Consider the following 16315-nt stretch of genomic DNA (forward strand, 5'->3'; position numbering starts at 1 on the left):
CCACTTACATCAATGTGGATGGAACTAGAGGGTATTATGCTAAGCAAAATAAGTCAAACCAGGAAAGATAATTATCATATGGTGTTACTCACATGTGGAGTATAAAACAGCACAGAGGATCATAGGGGAAGGAAGGGAAAACTGAAGGAGAAGTCATCAGAGAGAGAGAAAAACCATGAGAGACTCTTAACTCTAGGAAACAAGCTGAGGGTTCTTGGAGGGAAGTGGGTGAGGAGATGGGGTAATTGGGTGATGGGCATTAAGGAGGGCATGAGATGTGATGAACACTGGGTGTTACACGCAACTGATGAATTACTGAACACTACATCTGAAACTAATGATGTACTATAGGTTGGCTAATTGAATTTAAATAAAAAAATTTTTAAAAGAGACTTTTTTAAGATTATTTATTTATTTATTCATGAAAGATAGAGAGAGGCAAAGACACAGGCAGAGGGAGAAGCAGGCTCCATACAGGGAGCCCGATGCGGGACTCGATCCCAGGTCTCCAGGATCACACCCCGGGCTGAAGGCCGCACCAAACCGCTGAGCCACCCGGGCTGCCCTAAAAGAGACTTTTTATTTTGATTAATTACTAAGCCCAACAAATGGGCTTCAGGGTCGGAATTAGTTTGAACCTAACCAAAGCACTGAAATTCCCTGCAACCATTAATGGTTCAGGATTTAGTATATGCCTGAAGTTGACTCAACCAACTTCAATCAGATAAGATCCAACTAGTGACTGAGGAATAGCACTTACATTCCATGGTTAGAGAGGTTCTCCACTGCTGAACATAAACAAAGAAACAAAAAACAAACAAAACATGTAGCCCTTTTTGCCTTAAATCAATAAAGGGAACCAAATTTAGGATGAACTGATGCTGTATGTGGTTTCAGGAGGCTGTGTACTAAGCATGAGAGATTGAGAACCAGCATCTTCAACAGGATTGTTTTTGCTTGCAGAAAAAGGGAGGAGAAGCACAGAGAAGACCATGGATATTAATTAACTACAAACATTGTGCAGTCTGTTGGAAATCGTTCAGTGTTATGAAATCAGATGACACTGAATGCAGAAGGTTAACTGGTGCCTTATTCCTCTATCATGCCAGAGTTATGGGTGAACTGCTGGAAATTTTTGAAACTTATACAAAAGATTAGTCTTTTGGCCCCAATTCCCATATGAAGTTCCTTACATACCATACCACAATGACATGAAGCCCTCAGTCCTCTCCCATATCTCAGTAGAAAATATTGCTAAGCTTGACCATAAAGACAGTAAGCAACACTTATCAATAGATGTTTTCAATGACTTCGTAAAGATGACAAGAAGAGAAGCATGGCTGGTGTGACATCTATGGAACACCAAGTCATCCATAACACAGTCTCCCCTCAATAAGACGAATACCTTGGCTAGTACAGAAACTGCAGCCCCAATTCACAAAGCCCCTGGCAGTTAGTCATATAGTGAACATGAGGTAGTTATGAGACAAGCATAAGCCAGAGCCAACAGAACCTGCCGGAACTTTGGCTGCCTCTCCAGCTTATAAGCAGTGAAGCCAGAAGGCAGAATTCACAGACCCAAGAGGTTTTGTAGAAGAGAACTGCCTGGCTGCCAAGCAATGAGTTAGGCTACACTGTCCTTTAAGCGGATGCTAGGAGTCAAAGATCTGTCCAACACAGATTACTTCCATCCACTTGGTTTAAAAGTCAAAAGGAAAGCAATAATTAAGTTCCTTATCACACTGAACTCAGTAAAATGTGAATTGTATCCAGCATTAGGGAGCCTCCAAGGTCTTTGCTGGATGCGGGATGGAAAAAGTGAAACTTTCTAAACTACAGGATTTGTTTCCTGGATGAGTGGCCTCCTAGATCAGAAGGGAAGAATGGAGAAAGGAGTTATGCTGGCTTCAGAGAGACAGTTATATTCCAGGCTTACTGAATGGGGTCTTTGCAGGTCCGTGGGTTTCTCTTCCACCTTGGGAGAAGAAGGTGGGATCTGTGCTCAGAGTACTGCACAACACAAATTATAGCTGTACCTGTCCCTCTATCAAGGGACTTGTTTCTCCAGAAAATGGAAGACAAGTAGACTTAGGAAGAGCTTATAACCCCCAAGTCAGAGAAACCAGAACCGCCAGAACTTCTGTAGAGAAGTGAGCTCACATAATTCCGGGCTATGAAGCTAAGTATAGAGAGTGAGGACAGACCAGAGGAAGGCTACTGCCAGGGTGAGAATCTGTAAGGCACAAGGAACAACCCAGGGCTGGGATGTGCCACTCATGGCTCTGGAGAGTCCAGACAGAACAGAGGTAGCTGAACTGGGCCCAAACATAACGCTTCTGGACATAATGGGAAGAGAGCGTCCTGGGGGCTCCTGGTCTTCAAGCTACAGCAAACCCAAGCTTAATTAATTTGAGAATAAAGATGACCCTGGGCTACTGAAACAGAATTATCTTCCCTTCACTCCAGCAGAGCAGAGCCAGGCAAATCAGTGTAGGGTAAGAAGGGAATAACAACTCTCTCTTCTAGTTCCCCTTCCCCTCCTGCCCAACCCTTCCAAGAATGGAGCAGAGAGAGTGTGTGGCCCTCCTAGGCATGTCTGGCATAGGCTGGGGGCAGGGCATCCCTGCCTGGTATTCTCAGGATGGGTCCATGGGTCCAACACACATTTTAGTTGGAGATAACAGAATCCACTCTGGCCAGTTCAAGCACAAAGTAGACTCATTAATACATATAATATCTCACAGATTACTGGAAAATCAGAATAAAGATATTCTAGGCTAAGACTCCAAGGACAACCTCCAGATTTATACTACAGAAATGGGTAGCCGAGGAGCTGTGGCCTCAGCCATCATCAGGAAGCTATTCTTAGCTGCCAGCCTCCAAATGACCCCTCCTCTAATATGACCTCTCAAGTCAAATGGACCAGCATATGTTGTCTCTTTCTCCATATAACTCAGTTCCCAAAAACGATTTTACACAGTGCATCAACCTATTAGAGCTTACCTCATGTAGCTGCTGTCTACTGGGAAGGAAGGCTACACAACATGGAGGTGTTATTGTTGTCCTTTTCTGGATTCTACATTGGGAAGCAGGGTCTTACATTGTAAAAACTTTCAAATGTCAAAGGAGTAGTCAATAAGTGTCGGCTAGTCACAAATGACAAGGTACAACTATGCTGTATTTCTACAATCGGCTATCAAGTTTCCCAAGACTCAAAACCCTAGAAACAGTGTATCTAATGTAATAAATAACAGAAGCCCTTCCATCTCTGATGATATAAAGGACACAAATGTTTTATCACCTTTCCATTCCCTAAAGAAAAAAAACATAATAATTAACCTGAAGCATTTGAATTAAGAGTCTGTCAACAATCATATTTCTCCTGAATTACAACTTAATTACCTTTACTTTTCACATTGAAAAAAGCATTATTGCAATTATACACACAAATAGCTAGGTATGGATATCTACAGAGACTCTGGTAACTGTCCTTCTTGTCTGGCCTCTGTTGAAACATATACATCGACATACATAATTTGCCATCAACTCCCATCCTGGGCGTGTTTACTGATTCATTTTCTTACTGATGATCAAAGGCATACTTATAGCTAACTAGATCCATTAATAATAGTAATAACACCTCTGGAGGTAGAGTTCTCAGAGTACTTATATGCCCTCCCATTGGGCCCCCAATTTCTTATTCACTGTATTGCAGGTGAGGAAAAGAAAATAAAGAATGGTTGAGTAATCTGTCTGAGGGAACTAGTAAGTGACAGAGCAGAAGCAAGAATCTCAGATATTGACTCCTGCTCCAGGTCTTCCCACTCTACCACACACTGCCTCCAGCAGCAAAACTCACTTGAGATCCATCAATTACCATACTCCGTGAAATAAAAGTTGACCTGTATGTGCATGCACGCGTACACACACACACACACACACACGCACACAAAGTCTATAATAAGTTCTTACTTGTTTACAAGTGGAATACTAAGGGCCCAGCCAGCAGCAAAGTCTGGATATTTAAAAATTGTAGGATTTTCAGAAAAGGCATAATGGTGAATTATTGTAGATTCTTCATCATGTAATGCTTTTCCTAAAAACCATTCCTGTTAAATAAAGATATAAAATGTCACTTTCTTATAAAGAAGACGTGATCTCACACACACAACACACACACACACACACACACACACACACACACACACACACACACACTGGAATATCACTTCACCATCAAAAAAATGAAATCTTACCATTTGCAACAACCTGGATGGAACTAGAGGGTATTATGCTAAGTGAAATAAGTCAATCAGAGAAAGACAATTTTATGATTTCACTCATATGTGGAATTTAAGAAACAAAACAGAAGATCATAGGGGAAGGGAGGGGAAAAATAAGACAAAATTAGAGAGGGAGACAGACCATAAGAGACTCTTAACTATAAGAAACAAACTGGGAATAAATAAATAAATAAATAAATAAATAAATAAAATAATTTAAAAAAGAAACAAACTGGGGTTGCTGGAGAGGTGGGGGTAGGGGATGGGGTAACTGGGTGATGGACATTAAGGAGGGCATGTGATGTGATAAACACTGAGTGTGGGCAGCCCCGGGGGCCCAGCGGTTTAGCGCCACCTTCAGTCCAGGGTGTGATCCTAGAGACCTGGGATCGAGTCCCGTGTCAGGCTCCCTGCATGGAGCCTGCTTCTCCCTCTGCCTGTGTCTCTGTCTCTCTCTGTCTCTGTGTCTCTCATAAATAAATAAATAAAAAATCTTTAAAAATAAATAAATAAATAAACACTGATGAATCACTCAGTGGCACTCTACCTCTGAAATGAATAATACACTATATGTTAATTAATTGAATTTAAATAAAATAAATAAAAGTAAAATGTATTTTGAATGTATATCCAAAAAAATAAAAACTGAAAATAAATAAATGTCACTTTCTTTCATTTCATATGTGAAATGGCCATTTCACATATGACCCAAAACAAAGTCATATCATTAATTTTAGCTAATTAAGTTCTCTGGGTGATATAGAATTAGCATGGGTTATTACTTTCTAAAGAATTTTAACAAAAACATAATTAATGCTCTATGATAATGAACATGACATAATCTTTACAAAGAGTAATTTAGTTTATCAACAAGATGAGCAAAATATTAGTCATCATTATGCCATAGTCATATAAAAGTGTATTTTACAGAAAATTCCATACCAAAATGCTATTAAGGCAAAGAAAACAAGTGTTCCTTTATGCCCTACTGAGGTTTACAAAGGAGAATCTGAAAAATTCTTTCCAGAATTAGTGTCTATCTTATTTATTTATTCATTCATTCGATTAACATTTATTATTGTTATCAATTCACATTTGACATTTATCCCACACCAGGTGGGAACGTAGCTTACACAATAGCAGGGAAATAGAAAATCAGTAAAGTAGGGTCAGGTGGTGACTGCAGTATGCTAGGATAAAAATAAAACCAAGTGCCTGGGGACTTCCCTGGAAAGAGAGAGAAACCTCTCGTGAGCTAACAACTGAACTGAGAATAAACAATACCAAGGAGCCAGCTAGGTATAAATCTGGGGAAGAGCCATCAAGGCAGTTACTACAAAGTCCCAAGGTGAAAACAAGCTTGATACATTTGATGGAAAAAGAAGTCCAATGAGGTAGAATATACTGGATATGGGGAAACATGGTATAAAAGAGACAGACAGGAGACGGCCCAGGGTGGATTTCAGATGCCAGTGGGGAACAATGTAGACTTTACTCCAAATGCAGTGGAAGGCTGCCACTTCTGGCCACAACAGAATAGCCTGGATCAGACTGGCTCTCCCACTGAGAACAAGCACTAAAGCTGGAGAAAAATACTTAAACCAAATAATTAAGGGCATCAGAAACCAAAAACAAATAGTAGATGAGGGCAAATATCCAAGAGAGAAGAGAAGAGAACACTGTAATCACCTCTTTTTACCTTCAAGGAATTTACCAGTTGTTCCCATAGCAGAGAATGGCACACCACAGAAAGCAGCATCTGGGACTCCACAGCCTTGCTGGACTGAGAGAAGGGTTGGAGCTGGAGGTTGCCAAGAAGATATTTAAGGATTTAAGAGGCTTAGAAGGATCCAGATTTAAGAGGATCCAGAAAAGTGAGCCCCAAATTCTGCATGTGATTTCTTTTCAACTCCTAGCCTGGGAAGGAAAAAAAATAGAAAAGAATCAAGAACCAAGTGGAAAGGAGCAGGAGAGAGGCTAACTGCTGACCAAAGTCTTCAGCAGGGGTACTGGGGAGCCCAAGGCCCATATACAGGGTCTGCTGGAAGAAAGGGGTCTAGAAGTAAGGGCAGTCTGTAAATAGACCTACCTAAACAAGGTCTACAACTTAGAAGAATATTAAATCCTCCTGTAGGCACCGATATCATCCACAACCTCTTTGATTTTTTCATGTAAACTATCTGGCATTTAGCAAAAAATTACCAGGCATGCCAAGAAACAGCACCAGAACAAAAGCAAAGAGAAAAATGAGAAATAGAAAGATACACACAGATAAGTACTGCAGTTATTAAAAAAATAAGTAGAATTCATATATTTAAGGAAATTGGTAAAAAGATGAAGAATTTTATCAAAGATCTAGAAAAATAAAAAAAAGTCAAATGGAAATTCTAAAACTGACCAATGTGATAACCAAACTTAGGAATTCAATAGGATATTAGACACAGAACAAGGAAAGCTTAGTGACTTGGAAGGTAGTAAGTCAGTAAACACTATTGTGTGATACACACACAAAAAAAAAAGAAAACAAAAGGAGGAAAATTGAGAAAAGAGCACTAAAGCAATATGAGAAACAGTGAGAATCAGGTCTAAAACATATGAAATTAGGAGGCCAGAATAGGAAGAGAAAGAGAATGGAACTGAATCAACATTTGAAAAAATAGAGGCTTAGAATCTTCCAGAACTAACAAAAGTCACCAAGCCATAGATTCAAAAAGCTCTATAAATACCAATAAAGTACAGAGGAAACCACATAGCGGTATATGTTGGTTGAAAAGACCAAAGATAGAGAAAATCTTAAAAGTAGCTTGAGGGGAGAGGGGTATACACATTTCTTTTAAAGGAATTAAAATAAGACATATGGTTGGATTTTCAATGGAAACAATAGAATGTAAAAGGCAATGGAACATCTCTACAGTGATAGAAGAAAATCACTGCCAACCTAAAATGCTGAATCTAGTGAAACTATCTTAGTTGCAATGGGAAACCAGTGGAAGTTTCTGAACAGAGGAGTGGTATGATCTGAATTACCAAGAGGCTAGATTACTAGGATGGCAAGAGTAGAAACCAAGAGACCAGCAAGGAGACTCTAATAATTGTCAAGGCAAGAGATGATGGTAGCCTGGACCAGAAAGGCAGTAATAAACATGGAGAGAGGATGGAAGAAGGTATATTTTGGAGGTGGAGTCAATGAGATATGCCAACATAGGATTGAGAGAAAAAGAAGAATCAATCATGAGTCATAGGTTTTTTTCTCTGAGCAACTGGATAGACCGTGCTGCCATTTCTGAGATGAAGAAGACTAAAGATGCGAGAGGTTTGAAAGGCGCATTAAGAGTTCAGTCTTGTATATGTTGAATGTGGGGTTCTGATTAGAGAAGTAGAGGTATGGAGTAAGCCGTCTGGTACAGGAGTAGGGAGCACATGGCTCACTCCCTGGGTTCCTTCATACTCTGCTCAAAAGTGACCTGATACCCTGTACAGAATAGTAAGCCCACCCCCAACCTATCCCTTATCCCTCTCATTCTTTTTGTGCTCCGCTCTTACTACCATCAGATGCTGTTTGCATTTTTGCTCCTTGCCTATCTCCCCTGTCACGAGAACATCCCCCTCCTTAGGAGGGAAACCGTCCATTTTGCTCACTGCTATATCCCCACCAGAATAACTAACATGTAATAAGTGCTCACTAGTTAAATGAATGGAGCAAGCCCAGGAGAGCTTCAAATGGCAACCACCCTGTTAGAGAAGTTTCTCTAATAAGTAATTTCAATCAAGCTTCCTAAATTCTAAAAGTTTTGCATATTTTCTCTATTATCCAACCATCACCAACACGCTCCCTGTTCCTGATCAGAAAATAAAAAAACAGGCAGGACAACATATTCTCTCTTCTGATTGTGAAATTGTCCCAAATACCTCCCAGACCCTTAGTTTGGGTCAATTCACCGAGAGGTCATAACTGAACCTGTGTGCAACCCATCAATACAACTGTGCACTTAGGGTATAGAGCTACATCATGATTCTCTTGATATTTTATGGATATTTTAAATCATCACTGGGCAAGGGGGATAATTATAAGGTAAATGGCTTTGGCTTAAGAGAGAAATTCAAGATCTTTTTAAAAAATCAGTAAGAAAAAAAAATCAGTAAGATAGGACTTTATCAAACTGCTAAACATTACCGAATATGAAAATCATCACATTTAACATACAATATCAATATAGCTTGTTTAAAAAAAAATGCCGCAGGAGATTTTCAGTACATTGCTCGCTAATCCTTCACTGTTATAATTTCCTGCTGCAAACATAATTTTATGCAGAACCTGTTTCTATGTTTTAACTCCTAGTGGCAGTGTCCAGCTATTACCCAAGGAATAGATTAAGATTGTTAAGATTGTTTTCCAATATTTGGAGGGGAAGGGGTTATTATCTAAACTAAGGGAGAGGGATGCCTGGGTGGCTCAACGGTTTAGCGTCTGTCTGCCTTTGGCTCAGGGCATGGTCCTGGGGTCTGGAATCGAGTCCCACATCCGGCTCCCTGCAGGAAGCCTGCTTCTCTCTCTATGTCTCTGTCTCTGTCTCTGTCTCTCTCTCTGTGTCTCTCATGAATAAATAAATAAAATCTTTAAAAAAAATAAAATAAAAAAATAAACTAAGGGAGAAATTTATACAAAATCTGTGGAAAGAGGCATTCCCTCATCCTTCTTAACAATTTTCTTAATATATAATAAAAACAATTACATAATTGTAATTAAGACAATTACAATCAAGATAAACTGTAAAATAACAATTCAGACAATGTTCTACTAGTATCTTAGAATACTCTTTACCAGCACCTGTGTTTTACCTCTATTAAAATGTCAATACATTTCAGCAAATGCACACTTATATATATATATTTTTTTTTTACGTTTTTTTTTTATTTATTTATTTATGATAGTCACAGAGAGAGAGAGAGAGAGGCAGAGACACAGGCAGAGGGAGAAGCAGGCTCCATGTACCGGGAGCCCGACGTGGGACTCGATCCCGGATCTCCAGGATCACGCCCTGGGCCAAAGGCAGGCGCCAAACCGCTGCGCCACCCAGGGATCCCGCACACTTATATTAAAAGCATACAGTGGGGAAAAAAAAGAAAGACTTCGGCAAGATAAGAAATTTATAGAAATCACCTAGAAAGGCAGTTTAACAAAGATGACTACTTTAATAAGGATTTAAATTTTCCATTTAAAATACTGTGTAACAATGTAAATTTGCATCAGTAAGAACGACAGACTGAAGGGAAAAAGAATCAGAATCCAAAAAAAAGATTGATATTCTAACATACTACACTATTATTATTTGAATATAGTTTATTGTATCTCTATCAAAGCCAGTATTACTTTATACCTTGTTTCTAAAATTTCAAATGGTGGGGGGGAGGGGGAAGCACACTAGTTTGAGCTAACTTGAACATTATGTAATCTTTATTTCCTAATGCTAGTTTCAAAAGAAATAAAGCATCCTTGATTTTTTTTTTTAAAGGTTGAGCTCAGAAAGGAGGGGAAAACATCTCATTTTACCTCTATTCTGTACTTGCTTTTCATGAACTTGCTTTGAACTTTTAAATTTATCATTCCAATTTTCATTAAAAAGCACAGTGAGTCACCATCTTCTGCACAGAAATAGAGCTATATGGATAATGGAAAAATAATCTCCAGGTGAAATGAACACTAGAAGGAGATTAAAACTCCTACATTGTAAAAAGGATTTGGGAGTTTTTCTCAAGTCAAAAGGAAACATAACAGCCTAACAAATGTTTTACACAAAACATGGCCAAAGTACATAGATGCTGGTTAGCATCATCTGAAAAGATGGGATAAGACACATTCATAATTCTTCTCTCCTTTGAAGGATTTTTCTTTTTAATCTAACAACCTTCTCATTCAATTATATCTGTATCTTTCTAGAAAGCAAAAGCATAAAGAGAAATCATAATGGACTCTTAACAGTTTTTAAAGAACATCAAAACCAGTGGCTTTGTTAAGGTAACACACTTTCCAGTATTTGAGAATGATCACTGTCACTCAACATTATTTATCTACATCAACAAACAACCAAGCAGGCACCCAGAAGCCACCTTTCCTTCTCCACATTCTCAATAAACCTGATTTAGTTCTGGAGTGGACACCAGAAAAGGGGTAGGGCAGGTGTCCAGTGGTACCTGAAAGGGCCCAAGTCTACTTATTTCAAGCTTAAAGGATTCCATATGGTGATCAGGGTATAACCTGGGCTTCTCCAAGAGAAATGAATAGCCTGATTACTCTCGACATATCTCTAGGGCATCCTCCTGAGACACGGGCTAGCCCAGCAAAAAAGCGGACATTACAGGGTTAATCAGTCATTCACAAAAACTCATTGACCACATATTAAGTGTTAAGTACTCTGTTCAGTTCTAGAAACTTAGAAATAAAAGATCCAATTGCTACATCACATCTGCCCAAAATAAAATCTGAAAATATGAAAGAGAAGGATACAGAAAGTAGCACTGAACTTCTAATATGAGATGCACCTCTTCTTACCCCCACACCTCTTCAAACTTTGTTCCCTCTGCTTAAAACACTCTTTCCTATTAACTTTTACTCATCCTACAGGACTCAAATTAAAGATCACCTCCTATCGTGACCCTCAGAGGTAAGGTTTGATGGCCTGCTATGTGCTTTGACAGCACCCTATGTTTCCCTTACTATAAGACCTCTCACTTTTCATTGCTCCCTTAATGGTCTGTTTTCTCCCTGCCATTCTGTACCATCCACATCATCAAGATCCTTGTCTGTCCTAGCCTCTGCTATCATAGTGCTTGATAAACAGTTGGCAACCAAGAAACACTTCTCATCTAAAATAATATGTGGTTATTGTTGATAAAGAGAGACAAGCAATTTAAACTTATTTCTTAATTCTGCATTATAGCTTTTTACCTCTCTGAAATTGCTAACACATGTAAATAGATTGTCATTTAAAAATGATTCATTTTAGGTTCTATCCCTCCAAAAGCTATAAAAACCTCAAAAAGAATTATTTTAACATTGCTTCTAGATATTCAACTATTATTTCATTCTTTTTAATTTTAAATTAAATGTTTTTATTAGATTGGAAAACCTCTTAATCAAAATCAAATCTTCTTTTAAGCATTTCCCCCAAAGGATAAATACAGGTATTAAAACTGTATTCACCTTTGATGGGTCATATCTTCTGAGTGTTTCTAAGAGTTCTGGAATTTGTATCCTTGTTTCTTCTTCACAGAAGAAAATCCATGATGAATTTCTGCTATATGTTACAGAAAAGCTGACAAAGAGAAACAGGTTATAGTAATCACTTCTGTAAAATGATTTTATAATAAGGTTTAAAACTGACAGACAGACAAGAAACAGATGAAAGACATAGAAGATTGTAAGAAATCTAGATTAATTTCCCCTACATTTTTCTTCAATGGATAGTTTCAGATTATGGGAAAGCAAGATATTAATGGTTTAAAAAACAATTAGTGTTCTTTTTTTTTTTTTTTTTACAATTAGTGTTCTTAAAGTTAATTCTCTCCATAATGACACCAGTGCAGAAAAGTAGATTATTTTCAAATATAAATATCAAACCTATCAACATTTTAGCTTTTAAGAAAGCAACATATTTAAAAATAGAAGCCATTCATGATTAAAAGAATCAAGAAATTTGGGTAATGTAGTAATCATAAAAACAGAGTTCAAATTTACTTATTGACTCTTAGTAAGAAAGGTAGGGAACAGAGAAGTGTTCAGGTAGAAACATCAAAATTCACACATTTCAAATTAAACATACTGTGGTAACAGTGGAAGTATCGTCCATGCACCTTCCTGCTTAGACAGCTGATGAAGAAGGAGGACTCTAGGGAGTTCCTAAAGAAACATTATCAAAGGGGAGAAATAAATAAAAATACAATACGATCACTTCAATTAAAGAAAAAAAAAAGACTCAATTTTTAAATGCAGGTATTTTCAGAGAACTGGCATTTTACTCTCCTAACTACTCTCTTTTTCCTTCTCAGGAGCTACTAGAAATGTGGGATGTTGGCTGAATCCACAGAATCTCTGTATCACCCAGGCATGAAACAGTACTGAGGGCCTCCAAGAATGGCCTTCGGTGATACCAGTAGATGACCTGAAATTTGCAGACTTGATATGAAGGGAAGAGCCCAGAAGTAGTCAGAGATAATGCAGAGGCACAGAAACAACTTTCACTGTTTATACACCACAGGTAGCAGATGGAAAATAAAACACTTCAGCCAAACAAGAGGGTATATAGAATGTCCAATTTATCTCCTGTAAAAAGAAATTTAAGTGCCCTTAAAAAACTAAAACACTATAGTAATGAAGAGTTTCAGTTCTAAATACTAGAAATATAACCCTTAGGTATTCAAACAATGATAGTAATAAATAGAAAATTCAAAATTTATAAATATAGGATGAACTAATATTCAAAAATAATACACATCTATAGTTAAATAAATATGCATACATATACACAAAGAGAGAGATTAATATGTTTAAGGCTATGAATGTTAGCTTTGAAGCACTATTCAATATATTTCACATTATTACTAGCCCAGAGTCAGATATATAGTAATATGCTTGAATATCACCCTAACAAACTTTAGTATATTCTGTGTTTTATTCTATTTCTTGGTAACTGATGCAGACAAAAGACATTAAGAATAAGTGCCTAAATATCTGAACCATTACTATACTAATGTAGATTCCATACCAGCCTTTAAGTTTGTATAAGCTCATTATTTCAGGAGAATGGTTTTCAATATAAATCTTGGGAACTATCAAATAAAGCCTCATGTCTTTATTTTATGTAGTATTTAACTTTCATGTATAAATATGAAATGCAAGAATAGTAATCAAAGGTTAAATCAGACTAACAGTATGACACGTCAAAGAGAAAAAAAGCTGAAAGGCTGAATTAACAGTTAGTTACTCGGTATACTCAATATAATTCCAGGCTTTCTTGCTGTTGACTATGAATTATGCAGTAATTTTCACTGACTTTTAAGAAATGGCTATATATAATATATATATATATATATATATATACATACATAGATACATGTATATTCATAAGGGATTATATGAGAACAAAACTCACGTGTGAAGAAAACTAATAATATTAACAAAATTCATGTATGAAGAAAACTAATAATATTAATAGTTGCATAAAATTTTCAAATAATTATGGCACGCTAATATGAACTAGCTAGAAATGAAACATAGCAAAATACTTTAAAAGGTTTTACAAGAAAATAAGTAAGGGGCGCCTGGGTGACTCAGTCCATTGAGCGTCTGACTCTTGATTTCAGCTCAAGTCTTGACCTCAGGTTTGTGAGTTGAAGCCTTGCCCTGGGCTCCACGCTGGGTGCTGGGCATGGGGACTACTTAAAAAAAAAAAAAAAAAAAATGACCTATTCTGTAACAATTGAAAGTATAATAATGAAGACTTTGTAACCATGGAAATGTCTTTATGTTAAGTGGAAAAACACATGATTCCCAATTTGTAAAACAAATTCATATATGAACAGAGACTGGAAAGAAACCAGAAAAATGAAAATATTTATGTCAAGATGACCAAAGTATTATATCTATGCTTTTAAAATTCTTTAATGTAGTTAAAACATAGTTTAGTTTTAAAGCTTCTTGCATAAAAATAAATAGACTTCAGAATTCTTCTTCCATACAAATCCTACCCTTCCTGGTTATAAGAAGTATGTAAGTGATGTCAACAGGTATCACGGAAAGGCTGTGAGGGCACCTTCCTGGCAAGGATGCCAAGACACACTTAATGAATAACTTGTCATGACAATAAAAGTAAAAAGGCAAAGTCTTAGCACAAAGGAGTTAAATTCTAGTCTAAAATAAACTCTGTGGATTACTAAGGAATTATAATCATCCCTATCTCCATTCCTTTCTGTTTACTAAATCATATGCATGGGTTTCATATTTGCTTCAGTCAGTGAACACAAAACGGCAATCAAGTTTTCTGTACCCATTTATCTCCAAATAGAAACATTTCAAAACTAGTGGGCTGTGTTGATAACTATCTCCAAAGGTGTGTGAATACCTTTATCTCAAAAATATGCCTACCTTGGCATTCAAAACCTGGTCTTAACTCTTGATTAACCCAAGGTCATTTCATTGTAGATAAATTTTCATCCACTAATACTCAAAAAGGCCCAAGAGCTTTTATTCTTGTTTTTTATATATATGGATATATATATGTATGTGTGTGTATATGTGTATTTATATACATGTGTATAAATGTACATATATATTACCACTTCTAAAATAATCTAAAAGGTCACAATAAAATTTTCCATCAAATGATCTCATCTCAGGTTTTACTACTTGGAAAATTATATAAAATTGCTCTATCTGGGATCCCTGGGTGGCGCAGCGGTTTAGCGCCTGCCTTTGGCTCAGGGCGTGATCCTGGAGACCCGGGATCGAATCCCACATCAGGCTCCTGGTGCATGGAGCCTGCTTCTCCCTCTGCCTATGTCTCCGCCTCTCTCTCTCTCTCTGTGTGACTATCATAAATAAATTTAAAAAAAATAAATAAATAAAATAAAATAAAATAAAATAAAATAAAATAAAATAAAATAAAATAAAATAAAATAAAATAAAATAAAATAAAATGGCTCTATCTACCACCACCAGATTTAGGCCTCCTTGTAAGAGCCATTTGGAATAAAAGCTATAGTAAAGGCACCCATGCATACAGCACTGTCTGGTGGCAATCTAAATGATGCCTATTCACCCAACAATACTTTATTTCAAACTGAAAAGTTTAAGGCAAAATTCTATCAATAATGTGATCATGCCATAACAGAGGCAAGCATAAACGGGCTAAAAATACAAAGGGCTTACTATCGGCATATGACAGAAGAGGAAAAGAAAATGATTAAGTTGAACAGTAATTAAACTTTTATGTCAACTCTATTTATCTCATTGAACCAGTCTACCTTCACTTCCATCATCAGCATCTACTGATCTCCTAACAAGCACTGTGAGGTCAAAAAGCCTACTGGACATGCATTCAGTACTTCCTTTGAACACATTTTGTATCAAGGCCACTTAAATGTTCACACTTAAAGCCACTAAAAATTATGAAGAAAAACACCTTCAAAATCAACACTCTAATTGGCTCCCTGGTTCTCACACAAATCCACCACCTGCATTTGGCAAATGGGTTTGATTCCACAGCTGAGCATACAGAAGGAAAAAGTATAAATGAAAGAACCAACACTTGAACATGGATGAAAACAGATTAATATTTTAAATCTCATAAATAACTTTAATTGTTAGGCAAATTTGGTTTTGGATCACTTTACTCTTTGTATCTCTGTCTAGGAAGAATTCAACAAATTTAACTTCATGCTGCTGGCCTTTTTCCTTCTCTGCAGACTGTTTCCCAATACTTATAACTTGCCTGTACCTTAATTCAAAGTATAAACCTAGCAGTATATGAGTTTATGGTCTAATTCAACCTCATCATTCAGACCAAGTACTAAATTTGAAAGCAAAAGCCAAAACATTTGTTCAGTGTGAGGTAATGGCTCTGAAAGATTCCAGTTCAACTGTGTTTCCAAATTCCAACTGTATATAAGTCTTATCCATTGAACTGAGCTTTTAGGCCAATACGTGAATTATGATGAAAAGTAACATCTGTTTATTGTTATAATTTCTCCCCTAAGAAGGAAGTATATCTTATGAGGATGATGATAAAGATGTCTGATATGCTGTTTGGAACACATATCAGATAGATTTACTAGTCTAAAAATCCAGTATTCATTTATGAACCAGTAGATTACATGTGATGCTGTAATAACATATCTCCCAGAAACCTGACCCTATATATTAAAATATATTTTTTCCCAGATACCAGTCTCCTAATAAGAGAAAGCTATTACCTCATTATTTATAACATTTATTTTTATTAACTATTTACCTTGAAATGTGCTACTAAGTACATTTT

General features: G+C 36.9%; 1 protein-coding gene across 1 annotated transcript in view; it reads right to left on the reverse strand.

Annotated features, from left to right (window-relative positions):
* Positions 1–16315, reverse strand: part of B3GLCT (beta 3-glucosyltransferase) — a 238226-nt gene that overhangs the window by 182776 nt on the left and 39135 nt on the right. The window contains exons 5-7 of the mRNA XM_077868187.1: positions 12104–12180; positions 11485–11596; positions 3973–4109 (exon numbers count right to left, since the gene is read on the reverse strand). Of these exons, the coding sequence (XP_077724313.1) occupies positions 3973–4109; positions 11485–11596; positions 12104–12180 (326 nt within the window). The remainder of the gene's footprint in view (positions 1–3972; positions 4110–11484; positions 11597–12103; positions 12181–16315) is intronic.

The sequence above is a fragment of the Canis aureus genome, chromosome 24 (genome assembly GCF_053574225.1).
Source record: "Canis aureus isolate CA01 chromosome 24, VMU_Caureus_v.1.0, whole genome shotgun sequence".
Taxonomy (NCBI): Eukaryota; Metazoa; Chordata; class Mammalia; order Carnivora; family Canidae; genus Canis; species Canis aureus.